Source organism: Ochotona princeps, chromosome 3 (genome assembly GCF_030435755.1).
Source record: "Ochotona princeps isolate mOchPri1 chromosome 3, mOchPri1.hap1, whole genome shotgun sequence".
In the NCBI taxonomy this organism is placed as follows: Eukaryota; Metazoa; Chordata; class Mammalia; order Lagomorpha; family Ochotonidae; genus Ochotona; species Ochotona princeps.
This window is the reverse complement of record NC_080834.1, coordinates 18,203,612-18,223,377: the sequence shown is the minus strand read 5'-3', so window position 1 is coordinate 18,223,377 and position 19,766 is coordinate 18,203,612. Positions and strand designations below refer to the sequence as shown.

Sequence of the window (19,766 nt, the reverse complement as noted above, 5' to 3'; positions counted from 1 at the left end):
AGAAGCCAAAATGTGTGTGCAAAGTACAAAGCATCCTGATGACATAGAGAAATAACATTTATTCCAAACAAATTAAATGTCTACCTATATTGACTGGAACGAAGGCAGTCATCTAACTTATTTTTTAAGATTTATTTATTTTTCTTGCAAAGTCAGATGTACAGAGAGGAAGAGAGACAGAGAGGAAGATCTTCCATCCATTGATTCACTCCCCAAGTGACTGCAATGGCCGGAGCTGCGCCAATCCGAAGACAGTAGCCAGGAACTTTCCTTCAGGTCTCCCATACGGATGCAGGGTCCCAAGGCTTTGGGCCATCCTCGACTGCTTTCCCAGGCCACAAGCAGGGAGCTGGATGGGAAGTGGAGCTGCTGGGATTAGAACTTTAGCCACTAGGCCACCGTGCTGGGTCCCATCTAAAACATTTTTAAGAAAACTTCTAACTAACAACATTCAAAAATCATGAACCTGGTTTTATATATACATAATATATATGAGTTTATTTATGTGGATTTTGTTTCATTAGAATAATCTGTTAAATGTACCACAAATTGTTTTCTTAAGAGAAAGCATTTTTTGTTTTATTTGTTTTTATTTGAAAGGCAGAATTACAGTTAGAAAGACACAGAGAGAGATCTTCTATTAGCTGGTTCACTCCCCTTATGGCCACAAAGGCCAAAGCTGAATGAACCCAAAACCAGGAACCAGGGACTTCCTCTGGATTTCCCATGTGGATACAGGGTTGGTCCCAAGGACTTGGGCCATCTGCTGCTTTTCCAGGACAGAAGCAGGGAGATGAATGGGAGGCTATGCGTGGAAATTCTTTATAATTCTATGATTTTTGCTTTGTAAATTTAAGCTTATTCTGAAAAGAAGGGTTAGAATAAAAAGAAACTATGTGTGAGCCACAACACAAAGCAAACAAGTTGGCTCTGAACAAGGGTCAAGATCAAGGGATCAACCTGAAATGTTTCATTTGACCATTTCAAGTTAACATTTCTATTCTTACAAGTATTTTCTGGGTAGCTGTAATATCATTATAAATAATTGCTTAGGTTACTTTACATCTAATGGCCCGTGTAATTTCTTGGGAACCATAGAAGGTAGATGTGTCTGGAGACCCCGAGACATTGAGGCACAGCTTACATTCAGTGTTATCTGGCACTTGCTTTGGGGATGAATGCTGTGCAGAGCAAAGCCACTATTTGACAATCACTCTGACATTAAGCACTGTGGGTTCCAGTGCAGGTGCTTGGAACCTGGGATGCTCACATCACATGCTACGGTGCTGGTCCAAGTCCTGGCTCTCTACCTGAACCCAGCTTCCTGTTAATGCAGGCCTGGAAGCAGTAAGCAGTGGCTTGGGTCGTCAGATCCCTGCCACCTACTTGGGAGACCTGGATGAGCTGTTGGCTCCTGGCTTCAGAGTGACCTAGCCTCAGCTCTTCTAGGTATTTGGGGAGTGAGCTCTGTCTATTTCTATTTCCTTGTATCTCTGTCTTTTAAATGAATAAACTAAATTTTAACAAGTGATCAATCCCTCTTTCTCAGGGGGACACAATAGGAAGCCAAGTGCTCAGGTAGCAACTTTTCATTATTTGGAGAAAAATGTGTCTTATTACAAAGTAGTTAAAAGAACTGGGTCAGCATTTCTCTAAGTTTCTTTTTATAATGATATTCCATGGTATGTTAATTGGTGTTCATTGAAAAATCAGAGGGGGGTATCTTGAGCATATTTTGAGCCAATTATCCCTTCAAAGAGATTCATAATGTATAGCAGTATGTGGTAGTTTCTGAGAAGCCTGAATATTTGTATTTAGCTCATACATCCAATTAATGAAACTAATGATACACTTCTTATGCAGATGGAATGATGAATCTAAACTCAGCATTCCGGTCACTTCTCTGGCCATGGAAAGCTGCTGTTTCTTGTAACGTCTTTTGGAGATGCTGGCCTGGCCTTTGTGAAGGCATGTTAGTGTTCTGGCTGGCAGCACTCATGGATTTCTCCTCTCGGAGAAGAGGAACTTTCTTTGGGGAACAGAGCGCTGGTGTCGATGCTGCTTGGTGATATTGAGTGATAATGTTCACAGACTGTAAAACATGAAACCAAAGACAAGACAGCAGAAGGGCTAGGGCTGAGATGAGAATAGAACCTCAGTACGATGGAGAGCTGTGTGAGACTCCAAGTTTGGGGAAGAAGAGGGGCATCTCACGATGTCAGACTAGCTCCAAGTGTGACGTCACAGAAGCCTAGAATGTTCCCTTAGTTTTTGAAGTTTATTTACTGGCATTTGTACAGGATGCAAATGGCCATGGTGGCAGGTGATTTTTGAGGCTAGAAGTCATAGCTAAGATAATGCATATCTGCATTTTACTGGTGATCTCATATTCTGTTAGTCAGAAGTCAATAGTTGTAGGACAAATTTTTAAAAATGACAGCTATAAAGTCATAGGATGAGTTATATCTAAACAGCTTTTAGAGCAGAGGACAGTGCTTACTTAGGGGAAACAGTGTACAGAATGCAGAGCAGCTGGTTCAGGACATTTCTCATTTTCTTCATGTGATGTGGTAGGTACTGCGGTGTAGTAGGCTAAGTCTCTACCTGCGTATGCATCCTATAGGGGCACTGGTTCATGTCCTCCTGGCTGCTCTACTTCTGACCCAGTTCCCTGCTAATATGCTTGGGAAAGCAATAGAGGATGGCCGAAAGCCTTAGGATGTGCACTTATGTGGGAGACCTGCAGGAAGCTCCTGGATCCTGGCTTTGGAGTGGCTCAGCTCTGGCCCTTGCAGCCACTCGAGGAGTGAAATAGCGGATGGAACATTTCTTTTCTCTTTCTTTCTTTCTTTCTTTCTTTCTTTCTTTCTTTCTTCTTTCTTTCTTTCTTTCTTTCTTCTTTCTTTCTTTCTTTTGTTTCTTTCTTCTTTCTTTCTTTCTTTCTTTCTTTCTTCCTTTCTTTCTTTCTTTCTTTTTCTTTTCTTTCCTTCTTTCTCTCTTTTTCTGTCCTTCTCTCTCTCTTTTTTGAGCCAAGTGTACTTGAGACCAGTTCATGTGACATCACACTTGCGTAAATGTTTTCTCACTCAGAGCCCAGCCCCTTCAAATGGGAACTTAGCTGTGCTGTACAGATGCAGGAAGGCGTGCTTCCACAGAAGGCCTTATTTTACAGACATCATTGAAATACCAGTTGCTGTCTTCACTGATACACACTCTTCATTTCTGCACCTGTAATTTACGGTGCAGCTAATTTTACATATTGTTCCAATTTTAGTATATGTGCTGCTGAAGCGAGCTACATTTGTCAAGTTATCATTCATTTCAAAATGACCTTTCAATGGCAAGGCTAAGGGGAAACATCCTGCAAGAGCAGAGGCACCAGGCAGAAACAGGGCACCCAGTGATGAATCATTGCCCATACTTTCCGTCTTCTCCAGCCAATGGCTCAGTGAAACCTTGGTTCCTGGACAGCAAGAGGAAATCCCGCGGTCCCGGGCCCTCCTCCCAGAGCCACAGCTCCCAGCGCTGGGGAATTTCACCTCCCACTTAGTGAGGTAAGCAGCCTTCTTGCAACCAACCCTCTGTGGATGTTTGTTCTTTGTTTTGGCTTCCACGATGAGCTCCGAGCCTGGCTCTGCTGGAGCTGGCCTCTAGTTCGAGCTCACTGACCCGCCTTCCTCTAGCCTCTCACTTCGCTGTGCTGAGCTTGGAGGGGTTTGTTTTTCTCTTTAAAGCCCACTGGCTTTGAGGACTGACAGCAGCGCTGTATTGGCCTCCAGAGGCGCCAAGCTTGGAGTTGCTGTGCATTTCTGCCCCAAGGCTGAAAGAAAGTGAAAGAGTTTGCTCTTCTGAGGCGGCTCTACTTCCCTCCGGCGTTTGAGCTGTCAACTCACTAGCTGCCGCAGGCCACTGAGGCCTGGCTGCTTCCAAGGGCTGTGACTGAGTCCTGCTGAAGTTGCTTAAACAGCCCACCGCTGATCAGCCAGGGTCATCCCCCACAGACCCTGGTTTGTGTTCCTGCTGTTTCACTTCCCATTCAGCTCCCTGTTTATAACCTAGGAAGGCAGCAGAGAGTGGCTCAAGTGCTTGGGACTGTGCACCCATAGGGGAGACCCAAAGAAGCTCCTGACTCCTGGCTGTAGATGGGGCCGTTTGGGGAGTGAACCAGCAGATGGAAAATCTGTCTCTCCTTTTCTCTGTAAATCCGCTTTTCAAGTAAAATAAATAAATCTTACAAAGAAATTTTCCAAGTGGTATTGCAATCCAACTGGTACCTGCTCCTCCCAAAGCTACCATGATGAGGGAAGGCCTTTCTGAGGAGGTGCTGGAGTCGTGGCAGGAGCAGCTCAGGGGTGCTACCAGGGTTGGAATACAGTGAGGCACAGTCAGACGCAACCCTGCTCACGGAACCCCCAGTAAGTGCCTCTAAACAGTTGCTGACTTGGCTCTCCTGCCAATAGGGACCCTGTCCATCCGGGTCTCTCCAGCCTCCTGTCTCAGCGTCCCGTTACCATGTTATCCTCACTGTCCTCACAGCACTCTTTCCTTGAAAGCTAAAGATTTCTCCACAACCCAAGTCCTCCTCTCTTCAACTGATTACTTGTCTTCCCAGTTCTCCTTCTAACTGATGCTTGCTTAAACACCACCATCCACTCTTAAGCTCTTGGATTGGACATATCTTTCTCCAAACCACCCAGATCAGGCTACATTCCCTAGTCCCGAACTTGTCAGTCAGTATTACCAGTATTACCAGTCAGTATTACCATTGCCTGCAGCCTCGCAGGATCACGGTCCACTAAGGCCTGGGGTCATACACTTGACCTGACCATCTGAGCAAAGGAGAGGTACACTTGTCTGCTATTCTCCAGCAGCAGGAAGTAGCTGCCCAGATCTGCTGGGAGGGAGAAGAAGCCAATGGCTCTGCTACAAAGACAAAGCTGTACAGATCCCAGGGCTTGCCTTGCCCAGAGCCAGCTGGGCTGCCTTGCTGGGGAGCCCCCAGAGGCGGCTTTTGACACTACATTTCATGAGTCTCCAGATCCATTCAGCATAGCTGTCTCAACCCATCTGCTGCAGTCTCTCCACTCAAATGTCGACCTTAATGGAAGACGGGTGATTTGTTCCTTCAAAGTTGGAGAAAGGGCAAAAGGAGGCAGCAGTACTACGGGAGAGGGAAAAGTGGAGAGGATAGGGGGCTGTTTGCTGGTCCTCACTGAATCTCCAGTGGCGTCTTCCGTGTGACTCAAGGGATGTGTGGGACCCTTTTCCTTTTTGGGGGGAGGGTGCTCACTGAGAGCTAGGGGAAAAAATAAAATAGAGTGAAGGTCAACTCCTGCCTTGTTCATTGCCTTGGCTGCCCAGCCATCCGCTCTACTCTCTTGGGGTTGGGCTTTGTCTGGCCTTGCTGGTAGTAGAGGTAGAACATCCTGACCAGTGTGTGGGGATGAGATCCAACCAGCAGAGGCCTGAAACCTATAGCTCCCAGGGCTCTGCCTTCCTCTCCTAACTGACCAGCTAAGCTGTGCAGGACAGCGATTTGCAGTGGCTGTTCTGAAGCATGGCCCTGTGGGTATGATTTGCAGCTCTGCCGTGTGCACTTGGCTGCATGAGCTTATGTGGGCTGCCTACAAACTTCTTTGGTACTATCTGCTACTTCTAAAGTCCTTGGATATACGATGAGTACTTAGAATATCCAGGAACATTTTCATCTGGAAAATGAGAGAATTTAGCTCACTGCACACCAAGAACTCCTTCAACCTAGAACTCATGTGTTACCTGGGTTCAAAGCCGAGTCCATCACTGACCAGCCACTAGCTCTCAAGATCAGGGACTGTACCTTGATCAACTCAAGCACCAGACCCCATGCCCCACCCAGCAAAGGCATGGGAAAGCATCTGGCACATAATGTTTGCATAAATGTTGCTTGAGAAAGATCCTGCAAAAATGTATAGAGTATTGAGAAGTAGCATGTGCTGGCTTGCCTCTGTTACTGATTCCAGCCTGGGGCCAAAGCCTTTAGAAGGAAGAGGACACTCCTGCCTCAGAGATGGATTTGTCCTGAGGAGCACTGAAGCCTTGAGGAAAAGGAGATCACTGTAGTTTGAGAGATCAAGAGTGGAGGACAATGTAAAGGAACTCACCACAAACCACCGCCTGGCCCTTGAGCAGGGAAACCTGTTTCCTGCTGACACAGAACTCAGATGCCCAGCAAAATGAAAAATGATGGTAGCTTGGAACCAAAATGCCTGAGCTTGAATGCAGCCTTGTTCTGCTTTGTGTGCCTTGAAGTAGGGTGCATGTGTGCATGTGCACACGCGCACACACACACACACAGTGCCACATGACTGATCCAGTAAGCTGGACCGAGAAGTCTAAAGCAGTTTGCAGGAGTAGGAAGGTAATGACCCACCAGGGGCATCTCTAAGCTTCTTCAAATTAACATGCCTTTCACACTGTTAGTTTTCTAATGCTTTAAGAATAATTCAGCTCATATTTCTTTCAAGTTTTATTTAGGGAGAAGTGGGAGCCTAGATCTATCATCTATTGGTTCTCTCCCCTGATGGCCACAACAACCATGGCTGGGTCAGGCCACAGCCAGGGGCCAGGAGCTTCAAGCTGATCTCCCATATAAGCACAGGAGCCCAAATACTTGAGCCATCTTCTCCTAGTTTTCTAGACCTATTAACTGGGAGCTGTGTTGAAAGTGGAGCAGCTGGAACTCCAACCGGCACACATATGGGATGCCATGCTGCAGGTGGTGGCTTTATTCATTATGCCACAATACCAGCACCTCCCTTCCCATACACAGCATACCCCTGTGGGCTAGGAAGGAATGTTCCTGGAGATTTGATTCAGACCAGTTGCTCAAGATCTCTTAACTAGTTGAACTCTGGTCTTTGTACTACATATCCTGACATCTTTCTTCCTCCTCTGCCCAATGCACTGTCCCCAATTCCAGATGAATGTGAGATCTTTTGGTATAACAGTGTAATGAGGAAGAAATTTGAAGAATGTGTATGTGCAGTAGGAGTGATTAGGGCTTAAATACTGACTGGTGTCTCATGATTGGAAACTAGAGACCAAATAGATGGATCCACAGAGTTGAGCTCAACTTGCACGTGGCTGAAGCGTCCAAGTAGGTACAAGACAGCCTGGTTGCTGAGACAAAGCATGTGTCAGGCTCACAGAAAGGGATTTTTTTTTTTTTTTTTTTGCAGAGAAGATAACAGTGAAGGGAAAAATGTGCATTTGTACCTTATTTGGGGCATTCTGCAATGTTTGCTGTATGTCTCTGGAGAAAATGTAGGGACATATGTAGGGTTCAAAAATTGAGTTTGGGGATTCTAAGTCTAGCATTCACTCTAAATTCCCTGGGTAGCTATTATGTGTCAACACTGTTTCAGGCAACTTAGGAATGGCACAGAGATGGCTGAGAAACCCTTAGCTGTTGACTGGTACAGTCAACTGGTACAGACAATCTGTGCTTAGATTCTGAACTAATGGTAGCCTACTCCAATTAGAAAACACACCCTACTCAGCCAGTTCAACCAGTGGATGACGAAGCGAATATGAAGAGAGAAAAGCGTGTTCAAGGAAAATCTAATTATGTATAATAACATAAGGACAACAACAAGGGAAGGAGAATAGAACATGGGAAGGCAATGAGAGGAGACGAGGCTGGAGAATCAGGTGGGTCCAAAGTCTAGAGCACTTTGGGGAAGAAAATCTGATCAGGTCAGACATCTCCCCATCGCCTTTAGAATAAAAACCAACATCCTTACCTTGACCATCGGTCCTGATGACCACTGCATCTGTCTCAGGCTCAGTCCACTCGGGCCTCTGTTGGCACTCTGACCAAACTCTTTGTGACTCGGTCCTTAGGACTTAGTTTCCCTTCCTGAGCAGTTCCTACCAGCTGCTGCTTCCGCATTTGCCAGGAAGGTTGGCTGTGTCCCTCCTCCTTCATAGCTCATTAAAGATCCTTACAGTCAAGCTGGTTGGTTTTGCTTACTTAATTGATATCTGTCCTAAGAGAATGTGAACATGTCTATCTTTCTACCTTGGAGGCCACAAACCAAGCACAGGGCTGAAACATGTAGACATGTGGGCATTTGTCAAATGTTTGAGTGAATGACTGAACAAATGAGTGCAATTTAATTCTCCAGAGCAAGTTTTTTTTCCCCGAAGCTGTCACTCTTGTTTTAATAAAGGCAAGACAGCCGAGTGTGAAACACCTCTGTCTTCCCTTCAGTCTATCTTTCTCCTTTGCCAGACTTCATCCATTGGCTCTGAATATGAATTTCTGACACCCCTTTTCTCCCTAGATGCTCATTCAGAGCTCTGACTGGTTGAGACCTCAGGCAACAGCTTTCTGTCAGGTCTAGGAGGTGTTGCTTCCTCCCCATGATGGGAAGACAGCACTGTCACAGCAGGGGAAAGGGATGAATTCAGACCAGCAGTCAGCTGGGACTGAGAGAGGGTGACAGGTTTGGCCCCTTTGTCACATAAGTGAGGACCCTGACACTGTGTGCATCCAAGGAAACAGAATCAGTGCTTTTTTCTGACTAGACTCCACTCTAGCATCCTCAGCCACCACAGGCCACTCCCCAACTCCTGCTGAGAATGTGGACAGAGATGCTTTCCTCCTGCAGCCCCAGCTCTGGCGACTCAGAGCCATGTCATTCTGAGCCACTGGGGGATAATGAACTTCATTGAATGATCACTGCAGCTCTAATTTTCCATAGGTTTTCTATGAATTTACATGTGTATACCCAAAGTATACACTTAGTATGTTTGTGGAGATATATAAACACACACACACACACATGCATTTGCATAAGATGCCTTCAAAACGTTTATGGAAAATATGCTATGTAAAGCCCTGCATGGGTTTCCAAACCTTTTTTTTTGTACCAAAATCAGGTTATCTTTCAATTCTGTATTGCATGATTTTTTAAATGAGTCCTTTATGTATTTGAAAGTCACAGTTATAGAGAGAGGGAGAGACAGAGAGATTTTCCTTGTTGGTTCACTCGGCAGTTCACTGTAACGGCCAGGACTGGACCAGGCTGGGAGCTTTGCCTGAGTCTCCTGCATGAACGATAGTCTGCTGCTGCTTCTCCCAGGCCGTTATCAAAGAGCTGGATTGGAAGTAGAGCAGCCTGGATAAAAACTGGTGCCCATATGGGATGCTGGCACCATATGGGACACTGCAATCAGTGGCTTTCCCTGATGCCCCACAGCGTAGGCCCCTCTGTGAGCTTGTGGAAGTCCTCTGGTATCCATGTATCGGTATGCTCATGTCTATGCAGCAGACTGTATGTCACACATGGTCAGCGTTCTCAAGTAGCACTGAAGACTATAATGCAGAAAGAACGGCCAAGAGGCAGAGTCTGACCAGGAGAACAGTTACCTCGGAAAATGATGGGGAGGCGAGTGGGACAAAGTGCAACTGCAGTGAGTGCAGACTGCCTCCATTCACTTCTTGGCCCTGGTCAGGTTAATTCTTCAGAGACATGAACTCAGGGGCTGCAATCTTGGAAACAGACATGGAAATTTCTTCAGGGCATAATGGTGAGTGAAACAAGCAAAGCTGCTATAGAACAATGCATGCAAACTAGTCCCAAGCAAACTGAAACGTGTGTATGCAAATATAAGTGTGAAAGCACAAAAGAACACTAGGATGAGTGTGGGGTGGGGCGTGTGGTATGTTGGGTGGGATCTTGGAGTACGTGGTTCACAAGCAGCTTCTGCTTCAGTTTCTTGCTAACACACATCCTGACATGCAGTCAGAGATGGCTCAAGTACTTGGGTCTCTATCACTCCTGCGGTCACTCTAGCTATAATAATGATTGCTATTATTGTTATTGATAAATAAACAAACAAGCTGTGAAAAGTGAATCTAGAGCCACACTGTTATGTTCCAGGGCTTGGCACTGAGGTTCCACTCTGAGTTCTCTGCTGGGTAATCTGAATCATTTTTGAGGTTTGTAATGCTGGAGACTCAAGCTTCTGTCGCTGTTGCGTGGGGCTCCAACACTGGCTCAGCCTAAGCCAATGGGAGTGCCACCTGCTCTGTCTGTAGAGATTGGCTTAGAACCCATAGCCTTGAAGGAATATTAAAGCGGGTAGTTTTCTTACATCATTTACTCATTTCCAGTCTTATTTTAAGGGGAGGGGCACTGGAACCCTACTTGGGATTCACATGGGTAGCAGGGACCCAAATATTTGAGCCATCATTTATTGCCTTTTGGGGTGAACATTAGCAGGAAGTTGGATCAGAAGCTGGGACTCAAAAGAGACACATCAATATGTAATGTGGGCCTTCCCAGCAGTACTTTAACTGCTTTGCCAGGAATCTGCCCCCGAGCTAGGCACTTTTTGAGCTAGCTTGAACACAAAAGTAAGAAAGGTCTCATAGCATTCTTGCTGCTAACTGCCATAGTTCACAGTGCCAACAAACTGTTACTGCTCCCGGGTATTATCAACTGTTTTTTTGCCATACGTTAGGAGAACACATGTATCATTCATTTTTACTTATTGTCAATGAGATTTTACATCTTTTCATGTTATGTCATGAATTGTGTTGTTTATTCATTGTCTTTTGTCATCTATAAGTTGCATTGCTAACTATTTCTAACTGACAAGTAAGACATTTTAATACGTATTTTATTGATTTATTTAAATTTTAGATGAATATATTGTTGATAGAGTACCTTTGCTATCTGTGTTACCAATATCTTAAGCTTATGATTTTAAACCATGTTTCTCTAATCATTTTAATGCTGTGTATGCTACATGTAACCTGGATTAGTCACTAATCTACTGCGCCTATAAATTCACCTAGAATTAGTGACTGTAGTAGGTTCTTCTTTTTTTTTCAAGATTTATTCATTTTCATTGGGAAGGCAGATTTACAGAGAAAAGGAGAAACGAAAAGAAAGATCCTCCATGCACACTGGTTCACTCTCCAAATGGCCACAATCATCAGAGGTATGGCAGGAGTCAGGAGTCTCTTATATGTCTCCCACATGAGTGCAAGGTCCCAAGGTTTCGGGCCATCCTCCACTGCTTTCCAAAGCCACATGCAGGCAGCTGGATGGGAAGTGGGATGGTCAGGATATGAACCAGTATCCATATGGAATGCTGGCACCTGCAGACAAAGGACTAATCGATTGAGCCATTCCACTGGCCCGTGTAGCAGGTTAATTTTAAATGCATATTCTCCAGCAGTATAGGCTAAATTAGCAAAACATGAAATTTCTTCTTCACAGGCTTTTAAAATTATGAAGGAATAGACTATATCCTTAATCAAATGTTGAGGAAACAGTTCTGTGGCATAGAGTAAAGCTGCCGCCTGCAGCACAGGCATCTTATATGGACAACAGTCTGTGTCCTGGCTGCTCCACTTCTGACCCAGCTCTCTGCTAATGTGTGTTGGAAAGCAGCAGGGGATGACCCAAATGCTTGGGCCCTTGTTTTCATGGGAGACCAAGAAGAAGCCCTTGACTTCGGACTAGCCTAGGTCCAGATATTATGGCCATTTGGAAAGTGGATCAATGGATGAAAGATCTCTCTCTCTGTCTCTCTGTCTCTCTCATTCTCTCTCTCTCTCTCTCTGTCTCTTGTGCTGTCTCACTCTGCTTTCAAATAAATAAAATAAATACATAATTTTTTTTGATAGCCAGGGTAAAATATTTAACTTTTTCCTTTGCTGTTTCATTGAAAACAGTGTTTTTATTGAAAATATTGACTTTCCATTAATTTAGCTGGTTGATTAAAAATAATGTGAGTTTTTCTCTTAAAAATTAAGTCCAATTGGTGGCAAGCTTTTGTGATCTCTTTGAATTCCATGGAACAACTGCCAGGAGTTAGGAATTGTTGACTGTTCTGATTAATGTACAATATAATAAGTAGAAAGTCAAGATTACAGAGTGTTAGACATGGCTCTAAGTGTGCTACAAAAATTTCACTACTTCTTAAGACAAACCCATGAAGACAAACCCATGAACTCTTATTATTCCTGCTTTCTAGAAAAAGAAGCAGGCCCAGTGAGGTTAATTAGCTCGTCTACCCTCACAGGGCTATGCAAAAGAAGAGAAAGTCTTGGAATTTAGAAATTCTGTGCTCATTGGTTACAGTTTAAAGCAAAACACAAAATCACTGTTAGTGTTTTATTGTTATTTTAACTTGTCTGATTTCTATAATTTAAATACATGTGATACACATCTGGTGGTATATAATGTTATACATTACAAAAATGGGAATTTGTGATAAGTACTGTATGTTTAATACTGAGTTCTCCAGGTCTGCTTTGACTACATTTCTAAGAGATTCAGAATCATTTAAAGCAACACTAAGCAAGAAATGAAGTCAAAATTCGAAATAATCCTGATTTGATCCTATACCAAGCATGAACCTTTGAGTTCATCTGTCAGATTTGTGGCTTGTTGATTCAGCTGCTCAAGGCAGGTACATGCAGGCTTGACAAGGTCATAGGATTCCCAGGCATCATTTGTAGGAATGTTGACCATTGTCCAGAGCCAAGATGAGCTAGCCAGCTGGCCTGGCAGTACGGACTGCCAGGAACCTGGCTACAGGAGCTGAGAGTATCCAGGCCTAGGGACCTCTGCTTCTTGGAAGTCCTCCTACTGGAGAGCTGTGCTTGGCTGTTGGAGCTTGGCCCAGGATCACAGGGAAAGCATGATGGCGTGGGGAGTGCAGGGTGATGGTGTTCAAGCCCTCTCCAGCATGTGTCTGAGAAATGTGCTGGCCAAGGGTCATTCTAAATGGACTCCTTACTGTTTCATGGGGCACAATTCCACATCTGACAATCATACTATTCTCAATCCACAGCTTTTATTCACCTGCTCAAGTTCAGGTCTGGTAAGATTTCCTGGCCAAAATTTTTACTTTTTTAAAAGATTTATTTATTTTTATTGGGATGATAGATTTTTCAGAGAAAAGGAGAGACAAAGAAGAAGATCTCCCATTTGTTGGTTCACTCATCAAAGAGCCACAACAGCCGAAGTTAAGCTGATCCAAAGCTAGGAGCCAGGATCTCTTCCAGGTCTCCCACATGGCTGCAGGGTCCCAAGGCTTTGAGCCATCCTCTGCTGGTTTTCCAGGCCACAAGTAGAGAGCTGGATGGGAAGTGAAACAGCAGGGACATGAACTGATGACCAAATGAGATGCTGGAGTTTTCAGGTGGAGGATTAGCCAATTGAGCCATTGCGTCAGCTCTAAGAGCTTCTCTTAAGAGCTAATCTAGGCAACCAGAGAAATGCTGAAGAACTAGCATTTACTGAACTAATATTAGGGGATCCAGTATGAGTCTGAAACCTTTTCACATGTATAAACCTTCAGAAACAGGTTTTGCTAATATCATGCTGTGCCTCATTACATACATGTGGTGAGAGAAGCCACAAACATTTAGGAAGATAACTCAAGGATGCACAGAGTGTGAAAGGAGTGGAGATGTGGGAGGCTGAAGTCTGAGGGATGTTGGCAACCTTCATGCAAAATACAAGCTAAATAGCTACGTAGGTGAACCTGTACATGCATAAATTCTCATAGATGAATTGTGCAGTGGAGACCAGCATACCAGGAATTGAAGATGTACTGCAGTAGCCATTTCTACTCCTGAATAAAAGGAGGACTCCCCATAAAACTGTTAAATATAACTTGACAATAGGGTACTAGACTTTCTACTATTGTCTATGCCTACAAGGCCATGATACACTGAGACAGAATCTGAGCTTCTGACTGTTGCTGAAGTACTATGGTAATAATACAGGAAGGGGCGGGGTGGAGGGAACAGTGGTGGGGGAATGGGAGGGAGGAAGAGAAGGTGGAGGGGAGAATTCCTTTACCTATAAAACTGTATCCTGAGAAGTAATATTCACAAAAGTTCTGGAAAAAAATTTATGTGCTTGAAGGCTTCCAAATGTTAAATTATTTTCTTATTTCTATATAAAGTGCCTAGTAAGCTTCCTTTTCTTTACTAATTAAAAAAAGAAAGACCAGCAGGAACGATGTGAAAGGAAGAGTGGGGGTGATCTAAGTAGAAACTGGGGCTTGGGTAGGAAGTTGAGCAGCAGTCTGCTGAGAACTTATGAGCCCACTCACTGCTCGGGCCTGCACCTGCTGAAGAGGAGGCAGATGTGGAAGGAATGCAGGCAGCAATGATGGGAGTTGGTGATGACTGGCTCTAGGTGGTGCAGGACAAGGAGGCAAGATTTAAATTCTGAAACCCGGATCATTGGAAGAGCTGTTTACTGATGAGAAAGCAGAGAGGACAATGTTCTGGAACAGAGGGTTAAGCCATTGCTTCTGGCATTGATGTCCCGTATCAGAGCGCCAGTTCAACTCCTGGCGGCTGTGCTCCACTGCCCTGCGAACACACCTGGGAAGGCAGAGGATGTTGGCTGCTTGGGTCCCTGTCACCTCTACGGGAAACCTGGGTGGAGCGCAGGGCTCTGAGTCGCAGTATGCCCCAGCCTGGGCCAGTGTAGCCATTTGGGGAGCCAATTAGAACACGGAAGATCTCTATTTCCATCACTCTACTTTTAAAATAAAATATACTTTAATAAAAATGTTTTTTAAAAGGTTTGTTTTATTGCAAAGTCAGATGTACAGAGAGGAGAAGAGACAGAGAGGAAGATCTTGCATCTGGTGATTCACTCCTCAAGTGGCAGCAATGGCTAGAGCTGCACCAATCCAAAGCCAGGAGCTCTTCCAGGTCTCCCACATGGCCTGCGGGGTCCCGAGGCTTTGGGCCATCCTGGACTGCTTTCCCAGTCTACAAGCAGGGTGCTGGATGGGAAGTGGGGCTGCCAGGATTAGAACTGGCACCCATATGCGATCCCAGTGCATGCAAGGTGAGGACTTCAGCTGCTAGGCTACAGCTCTGGGCCCAATAAAAAAATATATATATATATATAAAAGATATTTATATATATTTATATATGTATATAAAAGATATATTTATATATATATAAAAGAAAGGGCAGTTTCAAAGACAAAAAAATAATGGAAATAGATTAGAAGTGTTTTCAGAAATTTCAAATACAGATTTCCATAAACAAGTGGAAACTGTATGTGTACTAATGCTGAAGTCACTGCTGGAGCCAAATGTCTTGGAATCCTGGAGCGCAAGGAACAGACTCGGAGTGACCTCCTCCTCTGGGTGCCTTTGCTCCCTTCCCCGGAGTGCGGTCTCCAGGGCTTCTTGTTCAAAGCCAGTTCGCAGCAACTTCTCATTCATGTCACCTCAATCAAATGCCACAGAAATAAAAAATGAAACCGCTGGTGACAGACTCAAAAATCAAACCCAACCCAACTCTCAGCAGCTTGCCATTGGTTCACTTAGTTTTCATCTGTGCCAATGTAATTAGACAGCTCCCTTTCTCCCCTTTTACGTGGAACCTCTATTTGAGGCCTGGGGACTTTTCCCTCTGGTCAGGGCAGCAGCCACTCCAAGGACTTACCCAGAGACCACAGGACAGAAGCAACTGCCCGTCCATGTGAGCTCTTAGTTCTTCGCCGCCTAAGAAACCTTCCTGACAATCATTCCACTGACTCTTTCTGGGAAGTTTGGTCTCTGGACTTCTTCCAGATATCAAATTCACAGTGAAACTGAGGGAGACTCCCATTAACTAGGATCGTCACTCATGTGCTCCAAGGAGAAACCACATTTTGGTTTATAGAAACAGCCCCTCTGAATGGCCCAACTGACCAAGTGTGTCTGGTATGAGGCTCATTTCCAATGAATCTCAAGGAATTCATGAACTAACAAGGCCAAGAAACATTCCGTTTCAGTATTTATAGAGATGCTAATGCTTTATTGGAAGGTAGAGTGGGGTGGGGTAGGGACATCTTTTCAGTGACAGCTGTCAAACTGGGCCTAGGTTAAGGTGACACTGAATGCAGAATTTGCCTGGCCTGAGGCCATCCTCAAAGTGTCCAGGATTTCTGTAGAGTCTGTCACTGAGCAGATCAGATGTTGGGCAGTCACGGCGCCAGGCTGCATTGTTTTTCTTCCAGAAGAAATGAGGATCAGGTGAATCTGAAGGTGCTATGACTTTATAGAGGACTTTACATTAGTGCTCATGTACAGGGAAGAGCCTTGATAAGAAGAAAGCAGAAACAGATTCTTTCATTTGCAGCTTTACTCAGTTAATTAGGCAGCAACTGATAGAGAGCCTGGCAGCTCGTTGTCTGTCACCTCCACTGAAGGGCAGAGCCAGAATTTCGTCTCTTATTTACTGCTGTGTCTCTGAATGGAAGAATGCCTAGCATAGTATTGATGATTGATGTACACGGAGCAATGATGGGGTACGTGTTTAAAGGACACATTTAAAGGTGGTGTAAGAACAAGGTGAAGCAATGCTATTTGAATGGCAATATTCTTATTGCAAAAGAAATTACAAAGACTTTCCAAGGGATGTGTGGGCCTGGGTGGCTTTAAGGGAATTCATCTCCAGGCCCTTCATTTCCATGGGACCCACTTCCCAGAGGTGATCCACCTGGGGCACTCCAGGTTGTCCTATTAAATTTATTCTTATCTTTCCTTTTACTTTCTCTCTCACTTGGGCTTCTGTCTATGTTACTGAGAAACATTTTTCTTGAGTAGTGAGAAGAACCCAAGAAGACACTCCACAGCTATAGATATGACACAGTAAATGACTGTGATAAGTGGCAAGTCAGGTGATTTCCAGGTGTTAGCTGTCAACGTTGAAGTATAGCCTAATGGATTTGTGAACTGATAGAACATTAAAAATAAATTTTTAATGATTGCTCACAATCTGATTTGGGCATATGTTCAAAGAAAGGTTGAAGAGTGGTTGATGCTGGTGCGGTAAGACTCCTCCTACTCCCATATACTTGCTGATAATGTTTCCAGAAAGGAGTGGCGATTGCGGCATAGTGGGTTGGTCGCTGGTTCAAGTCCAGCTGCTCTGCTTCCATTCCCGCCCCTTCCTTCCAATATGTGTGGGAAACAGCAGAAGATTGCCCAAGTACCTGGACCACAGCCACCCGCATGGGAGGCCTACATGGAATTCCAGGCTCCTGACTTTGGTCTGGCCCGGCCCCAGCAACTGTGACCACTTAGGGTGTGACTCGATGGATGGAAGATGGAGTGAGGTCTCTCTTTCTCTGACTCTCCCTCTCTCTGTCACTATGACTTTCGGATAAACAAATCATTTTTAAAGTTTGTATCAATAAAAGGCAAGAGTGGGAATGGAATTGATGAAGACACTGTCTTATTTTGTCACCTAACAATATTCATCCACAGATATAGTAGGGAACCTGAAAACAGCCTCTTCTCAAGAAAAGGTATATTTTTGCTTTTTTTTTTCTTTAAAATTTTCTGTTTGAAATAAAAGCAATTTATTCGTATTTATTTGAAAGTCAGAGGGACAGAGACAGAGAAAGAGCTTCCAATTGCTGTTTTACTCCCCAAATGTGTACAACAGCTGAGGGTGACCCAGGCCAAAGCTAGGATTCTGAAATTCAGTTCATATCTCCAACATGGGTGGTAGGGTTCCGCTTATTTGAGACAACCCGTTGCCACTGGGACAGCATTATTAGGAATCTGGTGCTGAAGTGGGACTGGGTTAGAACCCGGACACTCTTGACACGGGATGTGGGTACGCCCAGGGGCATCTGAATGGCTGCGCCAAATACTCACTCCTTAAAAAGGTGGGTTTTCGGCTCCGGCGCGGTGGCCTAGCGGTTAAAGTCCTTGCCTTGAACGCACCGGGATCCCATATGGGCACCAGTTCTAATCCCAGCGGCCCCACTTCCCATCCAGCTCCCTGCTTGTGGCCTGGGAAAGCAGTCGAGGACGGCCCAAAGCCTTGGGACCCTGCACCCGCGTGGGAGGCCCAGAAGAGCTCCTGGTTCCCTGCTTTGGATCTGAGCAGCACCAGTCATTGCGGTCACTTGGGGAGTGAATCATCAGATGGAAGATCTTCCTCTCTGTCTCTCCTCCTCTCTGTAGATCTGACTTTGCAATAAAAATAAATAAATCTTTTTAAAAAGGTGGGTTTTTAATCTTGTATTTCTCTTTGGATGTCAGAATTTATAGCATTATGTGTATTATTTTAATCAAATAATCAGTGATAACAATTATAATTTTAGTTCAACATCGAAGAGTTTTATTACTTAGGACATTATGGACATAAGAAACTTAAAATTTAAATTGATATTTACATACATATCTTTGTGTCAAGAAGTTTGATAGGGTAATCTATAAAGTGTATCTGTAAATGAAACAAAATTACATTAGGAATAAATCTAGAGCAGAAATGGATAGAAATAAATACAGATGCAAGAACAAATAAATGTTATAAATTTCTAAAAGTTAGGTAAGTGCTTGTTCATTTATTTATGTAGTTATGTATTTATTTTTATTTATGTATTTTCATAAACATATAGCAGTCAAATTGTTCTGATATTTACATTCCATTTGCTGTATTTTAAAAATGCATTCCAATAAAAGATACATATTTTAAAACATTCAGGAAGTTTAGGAATGATATTATTTGCAGGTTGTGCTTGCTGCTGTTGGTTTCTTTGTTTTGCGTAAGGACAACCTTGATTGAGCCCTCACAGCCAGTTCTCTTTGTCCTGAATAGTCTGGGACTGCCAAGTTGCCAGTTTCTGTGGCAGTGGTAAGACCCATCTTGTGGCTGGCAGAGGCATCCCCGTGGCCCACGAAGTGCTGGTGGTAGCCGCCTCCTAAGAGCTGCTCCACAGCGCTCATGGCCAAACACTCATGGCCACAAGTTCCTTTTTGCCATTTCTGTGTGGAAGACATAGCCAGACTTCAGAATCGGAGTCACTCCACTGCCTCCAGCTACTACACTGACCATAACTCATGAAAGAGATGATGCTCTGAGAGTCCAAGGGCAACCTAATATAGTTCTGGTCTCAGAGTTAGAGATGATGGTGGCATAGTCTCTGAATGCCCAGCCCAGGTTGCCCCATTCCAAGACAGCACAAGCCGGAGGCCTTGTGTCCACAGGGGGAAATTGCCAGTGTTGGATGGCCCTTGTGAATGCCTCCATGGAGATGGATAGCTTTGTACAATTTTTTTATTTGTTTTTTGTTAATATTATTTACGTAGTTGAGAGGGATGCATGCCCACGAGACCTCTGATTAGGGTGAGGAGGTTCACATGCAGAGCAAAGTGGATGGGACACATGTCTCAGGTTTTTTTCTCTTTTCTCCTGTGTCCACAGGGCAGGAGGAGAAGGGGGGCAATCCTTGTTGTCAAATGCCATCAGCACACAGGGAAGAGGGATGGTCATTTGATGACACCTTAGAGATGGGGAAGAATGTTCTAAGGATGTTGCTTGAATGGTTTTGATGGTTCTGAGTTGTTGGTTTCATTGCTCCAGGGTGAGAAAAATGTGTCCAAGGACTATTGGTTGACAAAGTGTACCCACAGACCCACGAACATGCCACAAAGCTTGGCCAGGAGAATTTTCTAGCCTGTTCAGCTGATGTCCCCACTGGCCTAGATGAGCTGGCTGTCATGTCCCCTGTGTGCATTCTGGACAAGCTCTCCATCATACAGGCATTAACAACTGAGGATGCCCCATCCCGATACATGCACTCCAAGGTCAGACCCTGTAACCAGGGTTTGAGTCTAGCAATCTAGTTGAGGAATCTCCCAAGAAACCTCGCCTATGGTGACCTCAAACTTGACTCTTATGTGGGCCAGTCAGTGCAAGTCAAGTCCAGTCTGTCACCTGCTC

General features: G+C 44.5%; 1 protein-coding gene across 1 annotated transcript in view; it reads right to left on the bottom strand.

Annotated features, from left to right (window-relative positions):
* The window catches only part of IL12A (interleukin 12A), an 80,490-nt gene extending 61,721 nt beyond the window's left edge, over window positions 1-18,769 (bottom strand). The window contains exon 1 of the mRNA XM_012930663.2: window positions 18,617-18,769. Coding sequence (XP_012786117.2) covers window positions 18,617-18,769 — 153 coding nt within the window. The remainder of the gene's footprint in view (window positions 1-18,616) is intronic.
* Window positions 18,770-19,766: the final 997 nt, after the last annotated feature.